This window comes from Anas acuta, chromosome 1 (assembly GCF_963932015.1).
Source record: "Anas acuta chromosome 1, bAnaAcu1.1, whole genome shotgun sequence".
NCBI classification, from domain to species: Eukaryota; Metazoa; Chordata; class Aves; order Anseriformes; family Anatidae; genus Anas; species Anas acuta.
In genome coordinates this window covers 29,945,688-29,971,003 of record NC_088979.1, presented here as the reverse complement: position 1 = coordinate 29,971,003, position 25,316 = coordinate 29,945,688, and the positions used below count along the sequence as shown (strand labels likewise).

The 25,316-nt window shown below is 38.6% G+C and overlaps 1 protein-coding gene across 6 annotated transcripts in view; it reads right to left on the bottom strand.

The window, feature by feature from the left end:
- Positions 1-25,316, bottom strand: part of ZC3H13 (zinc finger CCCH-type containing 13) — a 47,276-nt gene that overhangs the window by 5,665 nt on the left and 16,295 nt on the right. For 5 of the 6 annotated variants that reach the window (XM_068675022.1, XM_068675001.1, XM_068675040.1 and 2 more), the window contains 13 exons: positions 22,712-22,820; positions 19,980-20,119; positions 19,056-19,216; positions 17,551-17,748; positions 16,038-16,211; positions 12,442-12,752; positions 10,986-11,450; positions 9,933-10,112; positions 7,158-7,701; positions 6,009-6,112; positions 4,666-5,673; positions 3,120-3,629; positions 72-227 (listed from right to left, as the gene is read on the bottom strand). In XM_068675022.1, coding sequence (XP_068531123.1) covers positions 72-227; positions 3,120-3,629; positions 4,666-5,673; positions 6,009-6,112; positions 7,158-7,701; positions 9,933-10,112; positions 10,986-11,450; positions 12,442-12,752; positions 16,038-16,211; positions 17,551-17,748; positions 19,056-19,216; positions 19,980-20,119; positions 22,712-22,820 — 4,060 coding nt within the window. The remainder of the gene's footprint in view (positions 1-71; positions 228-3,119; positions 3,630-4,665; positions 5,674-6,008; positions 6,113-7,157; positions 7,702-9,932; positions 10,113-10,985; positions 11,451-12,441; positions 12,753-16,037; positions 16,212-17,550; positions 17,749-19,055; positions 19,217-19,979; positions 20,120-22,711; positions 22,821-25,316) is intronic. The other variant, XM_068675011.1, reaches the window with a different exon arrangement.

Genomic DNA, 25,316 nt, shown 5'->3' with positions numbered 1-25,316 from the left:
AACAAAGTAGCTTTACATGCAAACAGATCTCATCTTTATATTCAAATAAACATAAAGGGGTTTTGTTGTACTTTTACCAGGCATCTTCTCATCCTCTTGTTGATCCTCCCTCTTCTCGGCATCACCTGCCAGAATTTCATCCAGTTCATCATCACTGATTGGTTCGTATTCTCCAGCACCAGATCCCAGCGACTGAACATCATCAATCTTTGCTTCATCTTCTCCTCCTACAGACACAGATACAGACTGTAGCTTTAAAGCAATCATTCTTGTTTTTCAGACATGCTTCAAGCAGACTGACAAAAAAAACAGGGTCCATAAACGAGCTTGTTAATTTTTTTTGGGTTGAGTATATTCAAAATGAGAAAAGGTATTCACTTATGGAAACAAAGTTATTTCTCACGTAGACAAAGTGGCCATTTGAATTTCACACATCTTGGCCAATTATTTTTTGTGCGGTATTACTCAAAGTGCTTGTAGGAGACCACATTCAGAAGAAATTTAAGTTGATGATCTGATATGTAGTTATGCAGCACCACCATGAATTCTACCAGATGCTTTTGCACATGTATCCTAACTCAAATGTAGCAGCTTGCAGCTCATGAAAGGCACCTCTGAAGGTATTCTCTCACCCCCAGCACTCAAAGACCTGACTGAAGCATTCGCAAACCCTGCTGCTCAGAATTCAGGCTTCCTTAGGATTCTCCGCCAAGGTACTTGCAATCAGTTGCACAGTACAAAATTGACACAATTTACAGGGGTCATCCCCTGTGGATGACTAATCTATTTTCTCCAATCTTCCCTACCCAGAAGAGAAACTGCCTCTGTGTTAAGATATCCCCTCACTTTTTTTTTTTTTCTTTCCTTTGTAAAGCCTGCAGGAAAAGAAAAGTCACCTCAACTAATCTAAAAATCAGCACTGAAAAGACAAGTAAAAGAGGTGCTAGCAGAGTGTAAATTAACTACTCAGACCACCTGGCAGCACTTTGGAGGAAGCATCGAGTATCTTGGGCATCATTTAAACCTATTCCTGAAGCAAACACATTAAGGTTCAACACATCACCATAATTAAGTAATTATACCCTCACACATCATGTTAGACAATGTACTGCAGTCATTGATCCAAATAAATACCAGATACCTCCTTACCATCACCAGATCTGGAAATTTTATTCAGTTAGTTTGCTATCATCTTTAAAGGATCATCTTTTATATCATCTTTTATAGCAATCTTTACTAGATTTCATTTTCTATCTTGTGATTTTAAATATTGACTGCCTGCACGATCCATTTTCTGCTTCCACACGGACCTAACAGGTACACCACCAGCTCACTGTGACTCCATGCCTGGATGGCACAGATGGACCATTAAAAATTACTGTATGAAACAATTAAAAACAACAATCTACAGTTCTCGATATGTAATCCAAAAAAGACTGAATTTCAAATCAGGTTGATAATTTCTAAATTATATTATCACTACCTGTACTGCTTTTTTACTGAAATGTCATTTTATGTTAATTCTGATTGAACACAACACAGCTAAAAGAAGGAACAGGAGTAACAAATTAATGAAAGAGAATAAAATACACTACCATCTTAGAAGATCAGAAATATGTTGTTTATAGTACGCTTCACTAAAATTGTCACCTAGTATTTTACAAGACGTTTCTTCTAAAAAAAAAAAAAAAGAAAGAATCCTAGACTAATATACCATAACTTCCTACACGATCATTTTCAGATAACACACAACCTTTGAAAAATACACGAATTCATATTAAGATTCTTACAAGAAGTCTGCGGAAAGGCTAGACCTAAGAACGCATTTAATATTCAAAGTCTGTTTGGCTCCAGGCCCTCTCTGAAACAGAAGATAAACCTAAGAACAGCCTTTCACCAACTCTTTTCTGAAGTTACCATGCTGTACTCTCAGATTTACTACACCATTCCTTCCTTTTGCTTAAAAATGGATGAATTCTGTCCATTGTACCAAGATAGAGCAGACTTTCCCCAGGCTCGCTCCAAATATTATCTCTGACAAATGCTTCCACTCCACAGATAATCTCCTTAAATGGAATTTTCTCAATTGTACCAGTCAACCGTAATGACCATTTTGTGAGCAATCAGGTAAGAGATATTGTAGGTAATAAAACAGCCCTCCTCATCCTCTCCAGACTGCCCAAATGAACAGGTATCTACAATAAGATAATTCTTTTTAAGAATGCAGATAAGATGAGACAAGGTGCTGGTATCTTACGGAAAGCCACAAAAGCTTAATTTGTTTCTGAAGACTACAGACTTGAGGCTTTACCAGCCCAAACACTCCAAATTCCAAATCCTACACATCACCTTCCTGCTTATTAGAGGATGCAACACTACGATCACCAAAAAAAAACCTACTTACTGAACATAACCATAACTTACACCACTTACTCTGGATTTAGATTTCTGCTTTTTGCATTTTTATAAGGGTTAGATGTACTTCCCAAGCTCTTTCTTCTAGCAAAGCTCAAGCTATGTGAATTTGTCAGCATTTGGCCCTTTATTTATTAATCCTAAGCGTGTTTTCCCCAGTACCATTACAGCCGGCAAATTGAAGCTACAGTTAATAAGATTACTTCAGTAAAGTAATTTTTGGACTGTTGTGCCAAGTCATACATATGTTTCATCTACTAATCAGACTATCATTTCTATGGTAATTGGGCTCTGCAGAAAAAATCCCAAAGAACAGCTGCAACTCAACCCTCATTTTTTTTCATTCATTACCTGTGACTTCCTCACTAAAAAATATATCTTATAATGGTTTAACAAGGCAATCAAACCTTTGGTGTTTCAGCAAAGTGCCTATGCAGAAATGTTACACCTTGGCAAAATTATATCATTTATGAGGCATATCCTAATGCCTCTTTGACTCGAAACTTTAGAAATGAAGCACTACCATTCACACAATTAACATTAAGAAGATGCTTGCCAGAATTCTCCCTTATCCTGCTTCTACAGTAGAGAAGCTGGGGCCAATACACCTTTCAGTAGCAAAGTGTTCTAATACAGTTCAGCATTGTGCTAAAAGGGAAGAATGAAATACTTGACAGTGAAGGCTCTTTCCCAGAATATCTCACCTTCTAGACTCTCCACCTTCTCAGCCTCATTTCCGTCTTCAAAACCTTGTAAAGGTCCTAAATCTTTGTCTGGCCTTTCCTTCTCTGAAGCTGCAGAATCCCGACAAACACTGTCAAATTCTTTTTCATGATCTCTGTCCAGTTTTGTTTCACTGTGTTTTGTTGATTCTTTTTGAGAGGAAATGTCAACAGTTCTGTCTCTCTCTCTTTCAACAGGATCAGGTAGCTGTCTGTCTCTCTCTCTGTCCAGCTCCCTTCTCTTTTCCCTCTCTCTCTCCCGTTCTCGGAGTCTCTCTCGTTCCCTGCTCCTTGGCCAGTCTTTGTCAACATCTCGATCCCATTCTCTCTGTCTTGCCTCTCTCCTCTCTCTCTCCCGCTCGCGATCATGGTCGTGTCGATCTCGCTCCTGAAGCCTTTCCCTGCTGTCAAAGGACCCAGATCTGGAATGAACCTGACGGTCTGATTCAGGAGAGCTTCTTCTTGAACTGTGGCTTCTTGAATCTTGACGATCTGGATAAAATATTTTAAATACAGGAGCATGAGTACAGCTCATGAACTTAACACCATTTTCCTACACCAAAGTGTTTTAAAGATTCTGGTATGAAAATGGACTTGTGAAAAGCATCATCTTAGAATTAAAAATGGTATTTCTCCCACTCCCCAAAAAACATTTTTAGTGGCTAATTCAACTATTACAGAAGTCTAACTGAACGTGCATAATTTACTCACACATTTAAGCAATGAATTTTTTTTTTAAAAAGAATCATCTCAAAATTATTTTCAAAATATGTTTTTTTTTTTTTTTTTAAACTATCATATAATAAATTCAGAAAGATAATTTCAGGCATGTAACCATGTTAAGAACAGAAAGCCAAATGGCTTTAGGAGGAAGATATTTTTCTATTGATGCTGTATGTATTTTAAGCAAATATTTTACCCATTTCTTTACAGGAATTACAGAAATAAAACAAGTTCATTGTGATTACTTTGATTCGCAGCAAAGATGATTTTCATATTTATCAAAAGCATGCCTGAGAAGAACCACAACAGATTTCCCTCAGCTAAAAAAAGCTCCAGAGATCATAATGGATCTCTCTCTCCCAGAGCGAAAGGGCATTTCAATTTTGCCTAGATTTCAGTATTTCCGTATCAAAATGAATGTTAATAGCAAATTTAAAAACATTATTTATACAAAACTAGCTCAACGGTCTGTTAGCAGAAGGACTTTTTCTTTCTTTCAGTTTCATTTGTTCTACAAATTGCTTTATCCTCTAGACAGCATGAACTGCTAAAGCTGACTGAATATTTTGGCGTAAACAAAGTGGTAATCATCATGCCCACTGAGGATCAACTTTTCAAGTATGGTAACACTTCCAGGAATCTTAATTCGCTCTGGTTTTACTATGAATTGCATAGAACCTCCCTCTCCCTTCACACTAATTACAAATTAGAAGAGTATATGGCCACACAAGAACGATTTGGGATTTGTAGCTTTGCACTTTCATGAAGAGTGATAAGTCAGCCTCGCTAAAACGTATCTCATTACCTGAAGATGTGCTGCGACTGGGCTCCCCTCTTTTCAACTGATCGATCCTGGACTTGCGTTCCCCAGTGATTTCTAAGCTTTTCTTCTCTCTGTCCCTGTCCCTCGAGGCACTGTGCAGGATCCTCTTCCGTCCAGTCTGGTCATCGCCACTGCGATGAGCTGACTCGTTGGAAGGGGATCGAAGTCGGCTTGAGGCATGGCTCCGATTGCTGCCGAGGCTGCTGCTGCGCTTCTGATCCACGGGTTTACGGTGTGGTCCATCATCTATAGTAACATGAGGGGCTTCCACCTTTTCTCCCCTCGTTCTATGACTTTTTCTATGGGAGTCCTCAGTGCTTCTTTCTGGAACAACAATGTCGCCACGTTCGGGAACATCTTCATCTGACCAGTCACTAAATGTTGTCTCTTCCCTTTTTGGGGGGACTTCTGCCACAGTTTTCTCAGGTGGTGCTTCAACCATTTCTTCTTTTGTGACAGGGGGGGTTCTTGGGCCTTTCTTCTTTTTATGATGTGGAACAATTTCTTCATCAGATACCTCAGAATCACCCTTGGACCTCTTCCGCTTTTTCTCTATGTTCTTCTTCTTTTGACCTTTCTTGGGCGAGAAGACCTGGCTTTCCTCAGTCGTTGACTCATTAGCATACCTTTCCACCCCACTGTCATCATCTTTCTTTTTCTTTGTGGCCTTCTTCTGTATTTTAGACTTTTTCTTGCTGTCATCATGCATTCTATCAGAAGCATCTCTTTCTTCCGAGGGACGGTGCCCAAGGTTTTCCTGAACCCTGGACCGGGAGCTTTCTGAAGCATCTGGTTGCTCTCTTTGCTTATCTGCTGAGGAAATTCTCTCTTTAAACTCTGGTTCTTCGTAACGCCGGGAACTTTCCTTTCTGTCTGATTTGCGCTCTTCTTCTTTCCAGCGACTCTGCCTATCTTCTGCAGCATGAGAGGGGCTCAGTGACCGGGATTCCTGTGGTCGCACAACCTGGCTCAGAAGTCTGTGCTTTTCATCTACAAGATGGGAAAAAGAACACACTTGCATAGTTTAGAAAGGAGAAAGGATGCACATTTGGTATCTTTACATGCTAAGAAGTATCAATCGAAACAAAAAAAATCCATCATTTCAGTTACACAAAAGTTTTGTTTGTGTTTTTTGGTTTTTAAAACTGCAGCAGCAGCAGACTGCTACGATTTTGGTAAACATACACCTTAACAGATGAGAAAGGGGAAGAGGACCTTTAAAAACTCTCCCCATGCTTTCTTCTATTTAAGATTAGAGATTATTTTCCATAGGCAGAGGATAAGCTGGATCCTGCCTACAGCAGAAAGAGACAACTCCTACTTACTTTTGTCATCTCCACTGTTGTAAGCATCACTATCAGGAGAGTGCTCACGGCGACGTTTGGGTGACTGACGAGGACTTGGGCTGCTTTCATTTCTGTGACGCTTCCTGTAGGACAAACATTTGTAGTCAAATTCCTTGAGAATTCTTTGAAGAAAACCTTCAGTGATTGAGTTTATCATCAATACAATCCCTCAAGTGTAAAACACCTCACACAGAAGATCTAAGGATGCTCGGAAGTTTTGTAGCTTTCTAAGTTGTTATTTCAATACTTCCAAAAGTATTTGTCTTGTCGTACATATATGACACCTTAAAACTAAAACTTAAACACTTAGGACAGCTTTTTTTTTATTTTTTAAACAATAAGTACAAAAGGCAATTAAGATCACTTTTTTCCTATGGCAATGATCCTTGCAGTGGGTTGACCCTAGGTGGCAGCTAAGCCAGACGCTTGCTCACTTCTCCCCATGAGGGACTGGGAAGACTCTGTACTGGATGATTTATAGGATTCCATACTTTTCTCACACAAAAGCTGCTAATTATTTCTAGGCAAAGCAGCCATCCAGGACAACACTGCTTTGCTCATTACCAATGTCACAATGAGAATTTTATTGTACTAAATGGAAAAAAAAAGAGAGAATCAGTGCCATTTAGATAAAACAATAGAAGCACCACACATTTACTTGAAATATTGTTGATGTCTTCATCGGTAGCCTTCTGGTGTTGAAAATTCAATAGTGCAAAGGGTAATGTAAGTTCCACAGAAATCTGATGAACAAAGTCATGAACCCTGACCTAGTTAGTTCCTATCACACTCTTGAGACTACAAAAGGTACCACAGCCTCCTATTAGGTTTCAAAGAACGCCTGCATTATTAAAGCCAAGGCCAAACAAGCAGACTTTAGCAGTTCCATGATTTTGCATTAGCAAAAAAGCATCAGAATAACATCACCAACATAGTACACAGCCTACGATCTGATTTTGGGGCCACCAGCACATGCAACACAGATGCAGGGGAGACATGGTTCCAGATCACACCTCTGAAGGGTATCTTCTCCTTCCCTGTGATATTCCCCTGCTTACTATCTTACCAAAATCAATATTAAGAGAGTTTTTTATTGATGTTATTGAAGGAACAGTCAGATCCACTCACTTGGATTTTCTTTCTTCATGGACATCTCTTGAACTTCTTTCTTCTCTGATATCTTCTCTCTTGTCCCTGCGGTCATCCCTTCCTTTTTCTTTGTCATCCCAGTCTCTTTGGCGCTCTCTCTCTTTATCTCTGTCTCGACCTCTCTCCCTTTCTCGCTCCCGCTCTCGATCTCTCTCCCGCTCCCGCTCCCTTTCCCGCTCCTCCCTCTCCCTCTCTCTCTCCTTTTCTCTCTCTCTTTCTCGTTCCCTTTCCCTGTCATGGTCCCTGTCTCGATCGCGCTCACGGTCCCTGTCTTTGTCTCGCTCCCGCTCTCTCTCCCGTTCCCGAGCACGATCTCGTTCCAGCTCCCTCTCCTTCTCCCTCTCCCGTTCACGGTCTCTCTCTCTCTCCCTCTCTCGATCCCGCTCTCTTTCTCTCTCCCTCTCGCGGGCCCTTTCATCTCTCCTATCATCACTCCGATCCACCCTTCGCTCTTCTCGTCTTTCGTCCCGCTCGAGGTCATCACTTCGTCCTTGATGTCGTACCGGTGAGCTTGCTCTTGTATCTGTGAAGAGAAGCAAGTTTGATTACCAGAAATTAAAGGGATGTACATTACTTCCACTAATAAAACACCCATGGCTTGGTGTTTTGGCAATCTAGCTACTGGTTTGTGCCAACTGAAAAGCAACTCCCTGTAGCTCTGAAATATTTTTCCAGTATTTCAAGAGTGAGTTATCCTTAGTTTAGAGAAAAGTCACTATAAAAAATTATTTTCTACTGGGCATTTCTGAATGGCTTCAAAAGCTAATTATACTGTCCCAGAGCCTAGCCATTACTATTACATTACGGAGTCATTCAAAATCTGTTAGGACCTTGGAAAGCTCAGAATGACATACATATGAAAACCAAGTATCAAGACTTCCATAAGAAAATTTCACTTCCAAACTTTCAGAGTCACAAGCTGATAAGAATTCACACTGTTTATTTTCCTGTAACTTTACTAGGTATTATAAGAAATATTGTCCTCTCTCCTCACAGAAGAGATCCCTGCATAGAAATATACAACCAAATCCAAGAGAAAGGGAGAGATGAGGATGAGCTACAGGAAGCATAACTGCTGTAAACTTGCACATGCATTCACATAAGGTGAGTTTTTCAGTGTTCATCCAGTGGGCTACGGTCATGGAGAAAATTATATTCATACAGAAAACAACTGATCCAGAAAGATAGTGAAGACAGCTTAGATAAGGGTATTTAATCTCCACAGACTTAAGGCTGAATTTGGCTGCATTCTGTTAGTTATTTTTTGATATTTTTGGAATATTTATATACATTTTGACTACTTTATGGCAATTTTTATGCTAACATTTGTAGCATTTGAACAGGAACAGACCAGTCAAACTTCTTTCACAATACATATTCAAAGCATTATACAAAAGAACAAGAAGGGCATGAATAGAGGTTGGTATTTTTAGGTCCATTACTCTGACGCTGAGTGTACTTCCCTGTAAATTGAGACCATGTCCACCAGGGACAAGCAGACAGAGCTTGAACAGGGCTAAGTCAATAAAACATGCATTTCCATTAGTTTAATCAATTTTAATCTCTGAGTGAATTAACAATGACTTAATGCTCCCCTGTTACCAGGTAAAATTAAAAGCAAACTCGAGTAACGTTTCTGTCATAGATGTAACACTTCTTTTTTTTACAGATTTAAATGATCAGACTAAGCAAATGGTTCCATGAATGCATTTCACCTTCAACAATGCATTTCAACAATGGTTCCTGTAAGTTTATAATCTGATTTATTGTGCATAAAAAGTAGTAGGTTTTATACAAAAGTTCTGTAACGCCTGTTTATTGTGTCAGTTTTGGGTGACAAAACATCTACACACAACTCTTGCATGAATCAAGACGCCTGTAAGTGTATTAGACAACTGAACATGGATTGTCAACACTTCTGACACGACTTTGTTGTGGTAACACGGTTTTACTTCCAAATTGTTGTTTGTTTTTTTTTTTTAAATAAAAAACTTGGTCTGATAAGAAAAGTACAAATTATATGATAAGGTATCTAGCATTTACTGGAGGTTTGGAGGTGGAAGAGGTGAACACTAGTCTGCAAGAGCCAACCTTCCAGACACATTCAGACTGCAGGGTTTTTCAGCTGACAAGGAAAAGAAAGTCTGGAGATCAGGTTTATTGAAACCCTGCCTTGAAGACATGAGAGAATCTAATGCAAAACCTTTCGCAAGAATAGGTGATAATAGACATTTCAGTAAGCCAAAAAGCATTTCACAGAGTAGCATACAAAACATTCCTCTGAAAAACTGAAGGTGATTAACAGCTACCACACATCTTTCCCTTCCAAAACTCTCTTCTTAAAATAGAAAAAAATCATTTTCATTTTGTATTCATTCTTCACATCCTTTCATTTCCATACTATTTTTATTTGCTTGACTCCTCCTATCGTCTTGATTGGTGAGCAATACAATTATTCTCCAGAGTGGCAGTTGATACTAAGTTCCTCAGAGACAACGGCAAACTCTTTCAGGTGCAAAAGTTTGACATCTTGCACACTATGTCTGAAAGAACAGTCTTGTACATGCTTTCCACGATCACTGGTATCTGTATTGGCTACCTGTACTAACAAAGTTAACTCACATCAAGGATAGGACTTGTGTCAGCATGCAATTATTTATGAATTGGTAGTGGAAGGAACTGATAGAAAAACATATTCCTACATATACTTTCAACTCCATATATATGTGTGTGTAAAAATATACATGCAAATACCTCTTTCCCTGTTGTCACGCCTGTCCCGTTCACTATGTCTTCTTTCGAAGGAGGAATCTCTTGCTTGGTCTCGACTATCATAGCGATCTCGGTCAGGGTAGCTACTCCTTGATTCCCAGCTGTCGTGGTAGTTTCCACTACTGCTGTGACCATCCACCTGGGAGCTTCTAGTCCGACTTCCTAATAGTGACATACCAATATAGAAGATGAATTCCCACACGTCAGGAAATCCAGTGATGTTTTATAACATCTATCTAAAGCAGCAACTTTTTAACAAACTTGAATTAACTGTTCACAGAAATAAAAATTGCACTGTCAAACTCTACTTAACCAAAACCTCTTAAATTTCACACCGTTTAATTGTAAAGTTATTATTTTCCAACTGCAGACTCAAGATTTCCTACCTCATCCTCCTCTAGCCATAACATGAGGTCTCCTGACTAGGAATAAAACAGTCCAAAAGCCAGTTCATATTTGTTCCGAGTATGATGTAAACTTACAGACTTGGCAGCAGGAGAATAAGAAAGATCATTTTCCCTGTATAAGTTGTATGGCCTATTCTTATTGCAAAAAGTTTAAATGCCATTTATTAGAGAGGTGAAAGGTGATAAGTGAAGCTGTTCTACAAAGTGCATCAAGCTTTCAAAAACACTGCCAAAGGTTAAAATTGCATTTATGGTCAATCAAGAAGGGTGGCGAGGGTGAAAGATGGTTTTCAAGTGCCTACGCAGCTGCACTCGAGAAAACAAAGAATTGCTACCCAGTACTTTGAGACATGCAGCCTCCTACTAATCCTGCGCTGCACATAAGCCTCCTGCGTTTGTGGCACATGGGAAAACCTAGGGCTGGGTTGCAGAAAAATTAAGAGCAATGAGGTCTCCCCTGAGCCTCCTCTTCCTGGACTAAACACCCCCAGTTCCCTCGGCTGCTCCTGAACACTCTTATTTGGCAGCATTTCCACATGTTATATCAAACAAGGTAATACAAGTGTCAGTGCTTGATCTCCAATAATAAGGACACTTATTATTTATTTTTATTTAAATCATGTAATACCTTTATCAGATAGTTCTGGCCCTCTGCCTCGACTTCGGCCAGTTCGATCACTTCTGCTGTCGTTTCTGGAGTCACTTCGGGAGTCGTTCCTTGTTTCGGCACGAGAGCTCTCCTCTCTGCCATGGGATCTTCCATAGCTGCGTGAGTCCTCCTGATACTGGTCATCCTTTTTATGGGCATCCCGACTTTCTCTGTCTCTGTAGTCATGAGAATCTCGCGTGGAACGTGAGTCTCTTTGATCACGACTATCCTTGTTATCTCTGCTATAATCCCTTGTATCTCTGGAGTCTCGAGTGTCTCTGGATTCCCTCGTCTCCCTCCGATCTCTGGTATCTCTCGTCTCCCTCCGATCTCTTCCATCCCGAGATTCTCTGTCATCTCTATGATCCCTGGAGGTACTCTGCTCCTGGTCATAATCACGATCATCTCTTGTGTCTCTTTCTTTTTCCCTTTTCCCTCTAGTTTCTGTAAAATGTTTAAAGGAGTGTTATATACTGAGCTTAATCAAAGCAAGCAAAAATTTAGAGGACAAGTAACACTAAAATAATACAGTCAAAATATACTTCTGTTACACATATTAATTTAAATTTTGTGTGTAAGAAGAAGGGTAAGATTGTTCTTGGTAACCACCTACATATTTCATTAAGCTTTAAACATCTTTTTGTGAATTTGAGCTTTACAAATATTTATGTGTTCAAAGGGAGAGTAAGTATAGTAAAAATAAATTTCTAAGACATTAGAAAGCAAGCACACTTCAGTAATTTAAAGGTAAGATCACTTTTCCTACAGTCATAGGTTCCTTTGTTTTCTCTACACACACTTTCAATAAATTTGTGCTATAATTAGACCACTTGCTTTTAAGACCTCTTTGCCCTGATAAAATCATTTTTTTAAATTATTTATTTACAATGTTACTGCTAAAGGAAAGTGAGTTTACAGTCAATCTAAAAAAAGCTGACATGTTCTCTTTATAATCTGTCTATCAAGAGAAATGGCATGTTTGACCATCACAGATTGCTCGGCCAACTTTAAGGATTTCCAGAGGGAATGACTCTTTGCACACACCTCACTTAATGTCAGTGAAAAAGACAATGGACAAAGCAATCAGTGATGACTGGATTAGCATCGGATCCGCCAGTATATGCCTCATACAAATTGAAGATCACTTACCTACAGAAACAACCACTGCATTACACAAAACATATCTAAACAGATGCTTACAGGATCTCTTGAACCAGCTGAGCCTACCACCTAAGCAGTCCTATCAGGAACAAAGCCCTTGCACAGTCCCTGAAAACAACACCACAAACACAGCAAGAATTATACAGATTTCTACCAGTGCTTTCTTCACCACCTGGCCATTGGGATAGGTTCAGATTATGCCACAAACTGAAAATCTTGTTCAAAATGCAATCTGCAAACAAACATCTGTTGGAAATGTTATTTTTATTCATACCATCCCGTCTTTCGTGGCGCCTATCGTGAGACTGTGAAGTCCGATCACGATCGTGCCTTCCCTTTTCTCTTCCAGGAGATCGGTGCCTTGAAGGGCTTCGCTTCCTCTGAGGAGAAGAGGAAGAGCGTGGGGGGTAGGGGGAAGATGACCGCCTCGTAGGCGGGGAAGCTGTCCTTTGATAGGAGGGAGAAGGGGTTCTTTTGCGGTGTGGGGAAGGAGAATGTCTTTGAACAGAAGAACCCGACTGCGATGAAGAGGAGTGATGTCTGGAGGATATGGGAGAATGATGCTGACCTGACGGAGAGGCAGACCTGCAAGGAAGGGTTAGAATAGCCACGTATGAAATAACGTGATTTGAAAAGTTAAATTACTGTACCCTACACAAAATAGAGGGATTAAACTAATTTGTGCATTCTCTATCCTCTGTCCTGTTGAAAACAAGTGCTGTGTCTATAACATTCATCTAATCTGCCCTCGTATATTTCAAAGTATACTTATCTCTAAATGGTAATAGTTTATTTAATATCCTAGGACAAGTTTTTCAATCAAAATTACATTACATATACTGCATTACATAGATTAGACTGCTTTCCCAGGGGAAGAGAGGGAAGAGTCGGAAAAAATGTGATTTCTCCCACCCCATGAACCAAGTACAATTGTTTTCTTCAATATATGCTACTTCTTGGTCTTCATGATAAAATTAGGCAGATACCTTTTATACAGTGTTACATAAAAGCATCCCCCCTTCCTCCCAAATAGCATTTTTTTTCAGAGAACAGTGGTGTTTTTTTATTATTCCTTTTTTTATTAATTTCTTTCTTTTATTACAACTGTTGATCTTTAAACTACTTAGGCCTGAATCCTAGAAACCTAGAAACAGCATACCTACTTAAGTTTAGCAAGCATGAATTTTTCCACAAGCAGGGAGATCTCTTATCTAAAAGACTAAGAAAAAATATATACCAAGTGTCTCTCATCTTGGAAATCCCATAGCTTAGCTAAATATCATTTACATACCAGTGAACAGATTTCCTCATAATATGTTATCACATGCACAGTCTAACGTGGACACATCCACGCTTCAAGCCTTTGAGCTCAGTAGTTTTCATTACTTATCAGCATCTGAGCAACATGAAAGCATCGTTTCTCATGAAATACGCATTGCCCTTTATTCCCAACTGCCTTCCACTTCACAAAATTTCAGAGACTCCAAAGAGAAGAGTCAGAAGAACCACACACAGACAATATGTTCTCAAAAAAAATCACTTAAGCAATTTACTTCCTGCTTCTGAATATGCATGCCTGTAAGTGTCAGTGACTTCAAACAAATACCCTGATCACCCAGATGAATTCTTCAGTTTCAGGTGACTCACAAAAGAAGGAGTACTTTACCAAAGGCAGGACCTTCCTGCAGTACTCCATAATAGCCCAGCAGTTGTTACAGCTATATAGGTAATGCAGCTTTTGCTGAGTATCTTGCAAATGTCAAGATTTTTGTCTCAGCAAGATAGCTGATGTCAGTTGGGCTCTGAATAGAAGGAGCTCTGAAATAATTCAGATTAGCAGGCTTACAGCGTGTCGCAATGCTCTCCAGGACCCAAATGGACAGACATCAATGCTGTTCAGCAGCGGATCTCACAGCTAAGGCCATTTTCTAAAAGACCCAGACATTGTGCAGGTAGAAAGACTTTCCTTATGTCAAGAACACAGAGCAATGATTCAGCTTCCAAGGAGCAAAGCTCTGGGAACAGAATGTTATGTGAAATCACTGGCGACCTGAGGTAGGAACTCTGTAAGGAAGTCTTTTTTTAGGTAAAATACATCACAGTGGGAATCTTCTATTAATATCAGCGTTTTATCCTTCCTCAGAGTCAATGTCGGTGACTCAAGAAAATTGCCTCCAGAGCCCCATGGGGCAGTACGTTGGTTATCACAGGACCAGTCTCACAGAAGTGTTGGTTCTACACCTGGATTCCATTACAGAACCAGATATATCCACTAACGGATGCACTGTGACTTTTCCTTGAGGCACTTCAACTTCAGACTTGTCAACTGAGGGAAGTCAAAATTTTTTACAGCACAGCTGCAACAACACTTGAACAGAAACACTTTGGTTCTATTAGAAAAACACACAGGAAAATGGCAGAAAGAAAGGTGTGAGATAAAAATAAGTAAAATCAGCCTTTATAACACGCTTAACTGAGACACGTCGAGACAGGCTGTATCTGTTTTTTGATTTAATTCATACAGTGTCTGTGAACCTGTATGCTCAGATATTGCCAAGCCTGGAAACTATCCCACTGAGATGCATCTATGATGGTCAGTGCCAGACACTATTTGTAGTCCTCAGCAGTAGACTAAGATTTGCATCTCCTTGTCTGTGTAAGTAAGAGTGCATGGGGTCCATCTGATGCACTCCTGTAGCTTAGGGATGCCTTGAATGTCTACATGCAGTCTGACCTCCAGGATGTTTGCATGTAGCTTCTTTTGTCTGGAGAAAGAAAAAACCTCGAAGTCTCCCGTGCATGCTATAGGTAGGCATTCCTCAAGGATAGCAGGAAAGAGTAAACTCAAATTTTTGTTTCCTTGACTGCATATTTATGCTGGCTGTAGCTTTCTATCATGAGAGGAAAAGATCTGACCACTGAAATCAGAAGACACTTTTCCTGAGAGAACAAGTAGCCTGCATGCCTCTACAATGACCATTTGTACACATGCTCACATACAATTAAAACAGCCTGGATTTATTAGAAAAGCTTCTAAAGCACTCAAATTGAAACTCTGTAACAGCCAGAACTGACAAAATCTAATTTCATGACTTACTGTCTTTAAACAAAGACTACGTTTACTTTTCACCATTAAATGAAGCGTATGTAACAGACATAGGGTTACCAAAATTTGCTTGCGTGGAAGACTATCAACTGTTTGGAGACAAACAGAAAATTTCAAATCCTGCTTCATTGCCTCTAGCAGAAGGCAAGAGGCACTTTTCTTCCCTGCTTAGCTCCCTTCCACAACACTTTGTATATCTGCATAGAACCTCCCTGCAAGTAGCAACAAGCAGAACATTGGAGTAGGCTAGAAAAAATGGGGAAAGAGGCGCTGCAAAGGTGGTTTCCAGTAAATTTTCTCAGAATGGCAAAAGGTTTTCCTCTAAGGCTCCTAGAACCAATAGGAACTGTATCTTCTCTGAAGGGTCTCTGAAACTGTTCTGTGTAAGTCAGACACACTTGCTTTTGTAATTTTTGAAAATTTTCTTCAAGATTTTGTGATCTTTAAGAAGCAACGAGAGGAGGAAGAGGAAAAAAAATTCCCAAAGCATCACAGAAAGAGCTTGTCTCCTATCAAACTTCTGAAGCTCCACTCCAAGCCAAAACATTTGAGAGGAACTGACGAACAGCAACTTGCACAATGACTTGTGTTCCTGACCTGACAGGTACCTATAATATTTGAAAACAAACCAACAACCAAAAAACCTCACATCAACACCAATACACATAAAGGAGCCTCTGAGCTCAAGTTCAAGTAGGCAAAGCAACAGAGGAAGTTTCTAAACTAGATTAAAGAAAGTTCTGTCTTTGCAACTGACCACCTACCTGCGAGAGGGGGAAAAGTTATGCTTGTGAGTAGTCGACTTTGCTGGGGCTCGGGAGGCTTGTCGCCGCCTTGCAGCAGGTGGTGAATACTCTCTGGAAGGAGAGGAGTTGCTGCCAGAATGATCTGCAGGACTGGGAGAACGCTTCTGCCTATGGGAGCCTTCAGAAGGATCTCTGGGAAACAAAAAGAGCAGGCTGTTCAACAGGCATAGCAGGACATCAGTACATTTCCAAGAATGAACCTGCGCTTACGAGGTCAAAAATTACTCTTAAAGAATGCTTTGTTCCATCTGTAATTTCATGAAATTACCTGAAAGTTAGCAGAACTAAGGAATGCAAGACCCATACTAAATTTCTTCCTGATTTCTGGATCATAAAATCCAGGACTATAAGATAGTAAAACCAAAATACATTTATATTTTTACCTGATATTTCAGGCAGTGGCGAAACAAAATTTCTCTTAATAGAGACTCTTTTGCTGCCCTATTAAACATTTCTGTTAACATTTTATTCGAGAATCCTTAAGTTCACAGACATTTTCAAACACTAATCGCAATTTCAAATGAATTTAAAATATCTCCGAACCTTCAGCTATTTCACATCACGAAGCACTGACATTACGTCTGATTTTCTATTATAAAAAAGTCAACAAAAATCCAATACTGAAATTAAAGGTTGCAGTCACCATAGCAATACCTAAATATAGTACAACCATGAGCCAATTACTCCCTTGACCCTTTCAGCACTACCTAGAGCTTTTTTTCTACTGCTTATGGCCTTCCAGTAATACAGTGGGCAAGTACGAGTGAAATAAAATATTTTTAAACAAATTACTGCATTTTTACTACATTGATTAAAAACAGACAATTTACTGGTCTTCAACCTCTTAGTCTTTGCTATACTGGTTACAAAAGATGCACTTGTGACCACATACCCTATTTTCATCAAAGGAATACAGGACTTAAAAATGCAAGTGTTATGTTTAACAACTTAAATGGACAACTAAGCTTCAGAAAATAATGGAAATAGTCATGTAAGCTCACTATTTGATATATATACACACACACATATGCATCAGTGATGAAATTCTAGAATTGCAATAGCTTTTGACTTCAGCAATACTTTTTAACCTACAGAAGGTCAGGGAAAGTCTAAATGTGCCACCGCCAATTTAGAAAGATATTAGTCCTCTAGGATTTCAGAAAAGCAGGCAAGCAGACAAGTAAATGACTTTGACAAAGACTTTGGCAAATGAATTGTTTCACTGGTGAAGATCCAACTCTCTGAAAAATAATGAGTCTTTCAAAAGGGCATATGAAAACCTTATTGTGCAACTTAAACCTGTTAATATATTAGTTATAGTTTATTAAACTACATAAGGCATTTAAATATTTAATGAGTACTGAAATGGTTGTTGGCAAGGCAGGTATAAATCCCTTATTACTCTGTGTTTTGATAACATTAATGTAACCTTGCTTTTAAGAGTAAAAGCTAATAATGCATTATAACTTACCTCTGCTTCTCTTTTTTCTCTTTGTGCCTTTCAAAGTCACGGCCTCTCTCTTTCACCTCCCTCGTCTTCTCCTCTGAACGTTCTTTTCCTTTATGTTTTTCTTTGTGTTTTTTTCCTAACGGAGTTTCCTCTTGTACTGGAGGAGGAGGACTAGGGGTACGAGGACCTTTCTTTTTACTCTGGTTACTTTTAGAACTCCTAGATATAAACCAACAAGAAAAAAAAAATGAAGGACTGCCAACTACTTCAAATAATGATTTTTCAAATGTTGGCAGGAAAGTACAATGTAAAGGGCCTTGAAGCTTTTAGGATAGGATTTGCCACTCCATTAGCAAGCAGTGCTCAGGAACTTGACTGACGGGTGAATGCAGGTGGTAAAAATTCACAGCGAGCTCTGCAATTTGTAACCTTTATTTCTGAAGCAAAAATAGGAACTGCTCCCATTCAGAAAGAACTATTTTCCAAGGTTACAATGCCTTTGCATGAACTGCATACACCACAAGACCAGAACTCTGGAGTATCTTGTCTGTTTAGACTCCCAATTCTGCAATGCAACACCCCACTCAAGCATGGAAAATGACTTCAATCACTCATGTCTTAGATTTACCATTAACTACTTGATGCAGGATAAAGCTTTTGAGTATGTATTTCATATTACAAAGGAATTTACACAATTTTTTTCATATAAATTATCACTGACATAAACCCTACGAACTAGATGCTACCACGTACTACATGCCAGTAGCATATTATCCCCATGCTCCATCCTCCTGTAGCAAAAACCATTGGTTTGTTCTTAAAGGTTTTGTTTGCTTTGCAAATACAGACGTGTCTGCTTATACTGTTCCAGAAATTTCTAATTTCTTCTCTATCTAAAAGCACCAAATAGTCATTTGAAAGCCCCTGCAGCCATCAAGAACGTAGTTTCAGGAGACTGACTTTTTGTGGCAAGGTGCCCAGTCTGATCTTCCTGGAGCTTTCATGCATCTTATCCTTTCCTGTGCTTTTTTTTTTTTTTCCCTCACCCACATTCCGCCTCTTCTTTTCTTCTCCTGAAGCCTGAGAAAGTCTCTGGCTTTAAAATCAAACATTATTTCCCGAACAGCAACATGCAATACCAACAGAATGTGAAGATGGTCACATTTTAAACATCTCACTTCAGTCTAGATGAGCTACTTTGCAGGCTGCAGCATCTCAAAGAAAGCTGTCTCTCACTTTAGTTATTTATATTTCCTCATCACATCCCAGACACTCTGGACATTCAAAGAGAAAAGGCCTGCTGTAAAGCATGAAATCAGTCAACTGACAACTACGTGCATGTAGCAATTTTCCACAGTAGATGACTCACGCTGCATAATTTAGAGACTTTTCCCTAAAGTTATAAAATCAATAGTTCTGAAAGCAAGGAAAATGAAAAACTGTGTTAATTATGAAAGCCCCGGTAATAAAAATCAATGTGGTTCTCCACTCCCACGTTCTCCCAAGATGCATCTGTACGGACTGACCTCTGCTGATCCAAAAGCGGGGAAGATACAGCAGACGCTTTCTTTTCTTTCTTACTAGCCGAAGAAGATGATTTGGGACTGGATCTTCGTTTTGGAGACTTGCTAGACTTTCTTGGTGATGGTGATGGTGTCAATTTAGATCTAACCACCTCAGGAGAAATCTTGAGATAAAGAATATATTAAATGTTAAAAGACTGATGCTCAAAAGCTTTGCTGTATGCTGATACACGTCACATATGTAAAAACAGTAACAGTCGAGATGTGAGATCTTAAACTTTTATACATCTACCTCCAATAAACTAACCGTACAGTTTTCAAAACAGTTTATTAGCTTACAAGAACACCATAAATGAAACATGCCAAAAAAACGGTGGGGGAAGAAAAGATTTGCAAAAACTGTAACGAAAATTTTGAAGTTAGTATAATCCCAGATAGTATGATCCCAGCTAGCATTCAAGTTTGTCCAGAAAAGAAGGACCTTGTTTCAGACTTCTTTTATTTATTTTTTTTTAAAGTCTTCTCCAAAATTAGTCCTTCTAGCACTTTGGTAACAGCTTTGCCCATCTGTCACTCTACTTTCCCTCAGTTACCACAAGACACGTAGGAAAAGGGACTGGGTATAAGTTATGCCTTACGTTTTCTCCTACACCATCTCTGTTAAAGGTTTTATTAGCTTTAAATCATTAAACTGCAAAGTTGCCTATTCATTTAATAGCTGACTTCATAGAGGAGAAAACTTGTTTATGGTGCCAGATGACTGAACAGATGATACGTGACTTGCAACTAATATCCATGTCACACATCAAGTTATAAACATGCCACTTATCTACTACTATGTGCAGAGTAGAACTTTTGTAATCCAGAAAGCTCAGGTCTTTAGGAAACAATAAGAAGTGTTTAGTTTTGCATTTACAGAATACAAACCTCTTTTTTAATGACAATTTCCTCTCGTTTCTCCATGTTTTCCTGTTCCAATTTCATGAGTTCTCTCTGAATCTTTTGGCGCTTCATTTCCAAAGACAGCTCATGATCATAATCGTAGTTAACATCTCCATTATCAGAGTCTTAATTAAAACAAAAAGTAAACAGACTAGTAAATGGATTGCATAGGAAATAAATAATATTCCTTTAGCATGCTGGATGCCAAGCATAAATATTTCAGTGACTTTTAAGCATCGCATAAATGGTTCAACAAGGCTAAGCCAAATCTCTTCTCCAATTATCTGCGTGAACCTGAAATAACTCCAGTTAGTCCCATATGAACCACCATTAAAATACTTAAACTTCATTAGTAACACTTCACTTCTTTTAGAGACTTGTGTCAATTATTCATCTAAGGGAGCACGGGAAACCCAGTACACCATTTCTTTCCATTTATATAACAAAAATATTCCCCAAAAAGAGTGTTTTCACAAAGACTGAAAATATGTGGAGCCCTGCTTAATTGGGAATCTCACATGAAATGGATTAAAGTAGTAATGCACTATACTAGGGCTTTTTGTTTAACATGTTATTTCACACACCTGTCTAATTACATCTATAAAACGACTTTAAAATAAAAGAAGAGGTCTGCATAACTTCTTTCACTGGGTAAAACCACGCTTAAAACATTCCTACTCCTTGGTATTCACATTAGCATTTTTTTCTCGCTTTTTTATTAAGTCATTGTCAGTTCATACCACACCTTTCAGGCCACGCAACCGGAATCTTGTTGAAAAAGGAAGCAGTCTTACTGTTTACACTTCTTATTTTGTTTATAGTTACTTCAGTCAAATACTCAGAAAGCACATTGATAAAAGAACCTTCCAAGAACAGATACCTCATTAAAGATTCATTAGCTTTCTCCCCCCTTTTGACACACAGGAACTATATAAAAGCTTTGCAATAACTATATTGAGTTTACAAATTCTCTTCATGTGGCTTGAGAGCATGAGAACAGCCTCCAGAAAGGAGCAGCTCTTAACAGCGTAAGTTCTTTCCCAGTCCATCTGTCCAATTATATTACAATACAACTTCACAGACACCAATTCTGCTTTACCCACAGCAGAGGTTATAACTATGAACAGCACTATTTTGAGAAATTCATAATTCTCAAGCTAGAAGCCTCCATGTCTAAGAATTAAGACATTCATGTTACATATTTATATAAAAATAGATGTTTTTCTGTTGCAAATTTTCTTCAACTTAGATTCCATTTCCATGCATATACGCCATAGGACAGTCAGAGCACAAATAACTAATAGTACATCTTACTGCAAAAAGATTCGTTATATCCGAATTCACTTGAAAAATTTCTAGTTTGTTGTTTTGTTTTTTTGTTTTCCTTCCCAGAAACAAAGTCTGCCACTTGGACTATTAAAACTTTATTTTCTACACTGACTATATCACAGTTTTCTACGTCACAACAAAGTACCAGACAAGCAACCTTAAATCAACTAACAATTCCATTTATATGTTTAGCCAAAATTATTTTCACGTTATCAGAAAAGGTAAACCACAGCATATGCAGATTTCTAATTTGACAGAGATTTTTGCTATGACTGTGTAAATTTTAGGCACCTTAATTTAAGTGAAAATCACACATCTCTCTCAGTGTATAACACATACTTTCCCCCTTCCAAATGCTTACTACAAACACTTTCGTTTAGGAAGGCACTGTGACTGCATTTGGTTTGCATCATGCAGAACTTCCAGCAGAACATAACCAGAAACATAAGTAAAAGTGTTGACCATACAGGATCGTTTGTGCATTTTTAAAAGATCTGTGGTTATAGGAACAAAATGTAGATACGTATTCTAATATAATTATTTATAACTAATATCTTGTCTAATAAAGAGCTATAAATTCTTTGGAAAATGACTGTTTCTTTCTTTGGCATCGCTACTGAATGGTAAAAAGAATCCTTAACTGTGGACCAGAACCCCCCCCACTGTCTTGCAATATTTTAGTAACTGCTGAAACGTTGATACTTACAAAACTATGTAAGTACCACACTTTATTACAAGTTGCCAGATTTCAGTGGCAGTTTAACTTGGCCCTGAAAGGAAAAAGGAAAGACTCAGGAGAGGGATGAGAAAACAATACAGATTTTTCCTCAACCGTCTGTGTAGTAAATGGATGAATATTATCAGCACCAAGGACAGTAAAATCACCTTTCAAGCACAAGAGCCTACAGTAGCAAAGCTCTCACCACCCCACTAGTATTTTCAGTTCACCAACTGCGCCCTTCAGCTGTTGGCATATGCATTCTAATTAAATACTTGGTTAATGAGATAGTCCACACTAATACAAATTACACCAAAAAAACCAAACCCTGCTGACTTTTGACTTGAAAGGAGTCATGCTCTATTCTTGGACTGATCAGTTTCAAAATCATCTTGGATGATTTTTTGTGGTTCAACCACAAAATAGCCAATGGCCCTGTTCCTTGTCTGAAGATTCAAAAACAGAATGTTTCTAAAAGAAGTTGCTTTTACTATTATAGCAGCCCATATCAAACTGCTTCTTTGCCCTCTTCCAAAAATAAATCTTAATGGCTACTGCACAGAAATACTCTACTTAAAGACCGAATCTTTAACTATTTTCCTTTACATGCAGTCCAGTATTAGTGCAATTCTCTGAGCTGCAGGGAGACCATTAGTTTAATTTCGCTTACCTTCTCTATTTGTTTCCCAATCTCCATTTTCCTCTTCACTTTCTGGTGTTCTCTCCTTTGTAATTTTGATATCCTCCTTTTCTCTATGTCTTCCTCGTGAAGACTCTTTCTATAAGGGAAAAATGCTGCATTAGAGTAAACAACTTTATTTTTAAAAGAAGCCTGAAGAAGCAGGTACATTTTACATGGTATTTTGGCTGTTCCTTTTTTATAGTACAAAAAGCAATTTCCCCTTCAGCCTGTTGAAAAAATACCTTTTTAAATAAGCAGAGACTCCACAGGCAAAATACTCTAATGCAATTTCATATAATCAGTATGCAAATAGCAGATGGGGAAAAAGAAGGAAGAAGGAATTCATAAAATAAGGCTTAGAGGCAGGGCAAGAATTAAGCACGTATCAGAGAATCGAGTTTAAAATAAGAACCAAAAGAACAGAGCGGGTTCTTAAAACCAGAAGTTTAACAGCGTGAATAAGTTCTCAGCTGTAAATAAGGATGTCATATGCAAGGCAGATGACCCTGTGAGAAGCTGAACCACTTAACTCTCCAGAGGATAAAGAAGGGGGTGGTAAGGCAGGGGGGGAATCCTTGGTTGGCAGAAGAAAGGAGAAAGAAAATCTAAAGCAATGGACTAGATAAGAGTTTTCTTAATAGCTTTATAGCTGAACGTTCATCGGCTCGATTTATTAGTCGTGTCTAACCACTGCAGTAGCACCCACTTTGCATGTGGCAAAACAGTGCATGTGATGCACAGGACCGGTGGTCCTATGGATACCTAAGGATGCCAGACTGTTCTTACAGAGTGTAAAGTAATTTATAAAGGCGCCTGGTCCTGAGCTGCTCTTCTCCCCCTGCTATATTCCAGTAGTAGAGCTACTTAGTTGCATCATTGCCTCTGCTGAATCCGTATTCTCTAAATAATCTACCTGGGTTTAGTGGAGTACAGGACAAAGTTTTTTTTTTTTTTTAATTGTTCACCAAAAAAAAAAAAAGACAAACCACCCACGAACATCCAAGCTTAGAAGTATCACAGATTAATTTATGTACGAAACCACAAAAAGCAAATAACAAAAGCCTGCCCCGCTCCCCGTTTGTTCTCACCTCCCAGAGTGCTTTCTTTTGGGGATTCTTCAGTGCTGCTTTGTAGGACCCTTTATGCCAAGAAAAGGAGATGCCTGAGAATTTCGCTAGCTATTTCTTATTGAGACTTAGACCATTTACTTGATTTAAATTCTCAAGACCACGTCACAAACACGGTAAGGAAATAATAAGAGTGACTACGCAATATTATAAGTGAATACAATGAAACTATTCCTTTTTATTCCTTAACAATGTTACAGACTAGCTTAATGAAATAAGTGATCACAGAGTAAGTACTGCGTTTATTTTACCTAGTAAACTGAAAAATGCTTCAATGCTCAGTTACCTTCAAGCCCCTCATCTCAACACGCTAAGTATATCATATTCAAACCCTTACAAGATTTTGAAAAACTGACCATTTGCTAAATAACACAAAGAAACTTCACATGAAAGAACTAACTTGAGTCGAGTGTAACTAAAAGCAGCTTGTAGAATAAGGTAAAGTTATGTTTTCTTTACTTCATGACAGGATCTCTAAAGTGATGCACAAGACCCTAACCTATCAGGCCACATCGGTTTCTGACACCAGTTGCAGACAAGTCTACATCAACTAAGCCACCATCACAACAGGCACCAAATGCATTCCAGTCTAACAGCAACAACTCCACCAAGCTCCAAAGCAAGTTACTTCAAGAGAAAATAGACTTTCATAACTCTCAAAATTTGCAGCTTTATCAACAAGCTCCTCCTACAATTATTTTTTTCGTACAGCACCTTCATTTTTCTAGACTACTCTCCTTGAATGCTGAATTTGTTCTTGCAAACTGTTTACTTCTGCTATATACTAGTCCCTATAAGCAAAAAAAAAAAACAAAAACAAAACATTAAATACATGTACTAAATTCTATTAATTCAACCCTACGTGGTACTAGCAAGCCACAAGATGCATGTGAGGTCATACCCTATACATACTAACTTCAAAAAACTTCAAGGCCAATCCACCAAATAACTCATTAACAAAGAGCATTCTGAGTAAACTGCATGTTTCAAGAATAATTTCAGGAATCATTTCATACTCCACGTTAGAAGCTGTACACAACCTACACGCATCTCACCTACACCTCCAAACTCACAACACCACGCAAGCATATTGAAACAGCCCGTATTTTCTCCTCTCAGGGGAGACATTTGGTAGTGGCAGCAATGGGACAATCATACTTCTAAAGAAGAATTGAGAACAAAATCATCTATAAAAGGAATTTTATTGCATTATTGAATATAGGGGAAGAGAATAGACAATTTTAATGCAAGCATGCTATTTTAGAAGCCAACACAACTTGATCCAAGCCCATCCATACACTAAGCAACTTGAGTTGTCACAAGAAAAATTCTGGTAAGACAGCATCTTGGGAAGAAAAAAAAACAAAAACACAAAAAACTGTGCTTAGAAACTGAGTATATTTTCCTGGGGCACATGATTCAAGAATGTAAATTATGACGGTATAGAACACATTCAAATTTGCTCA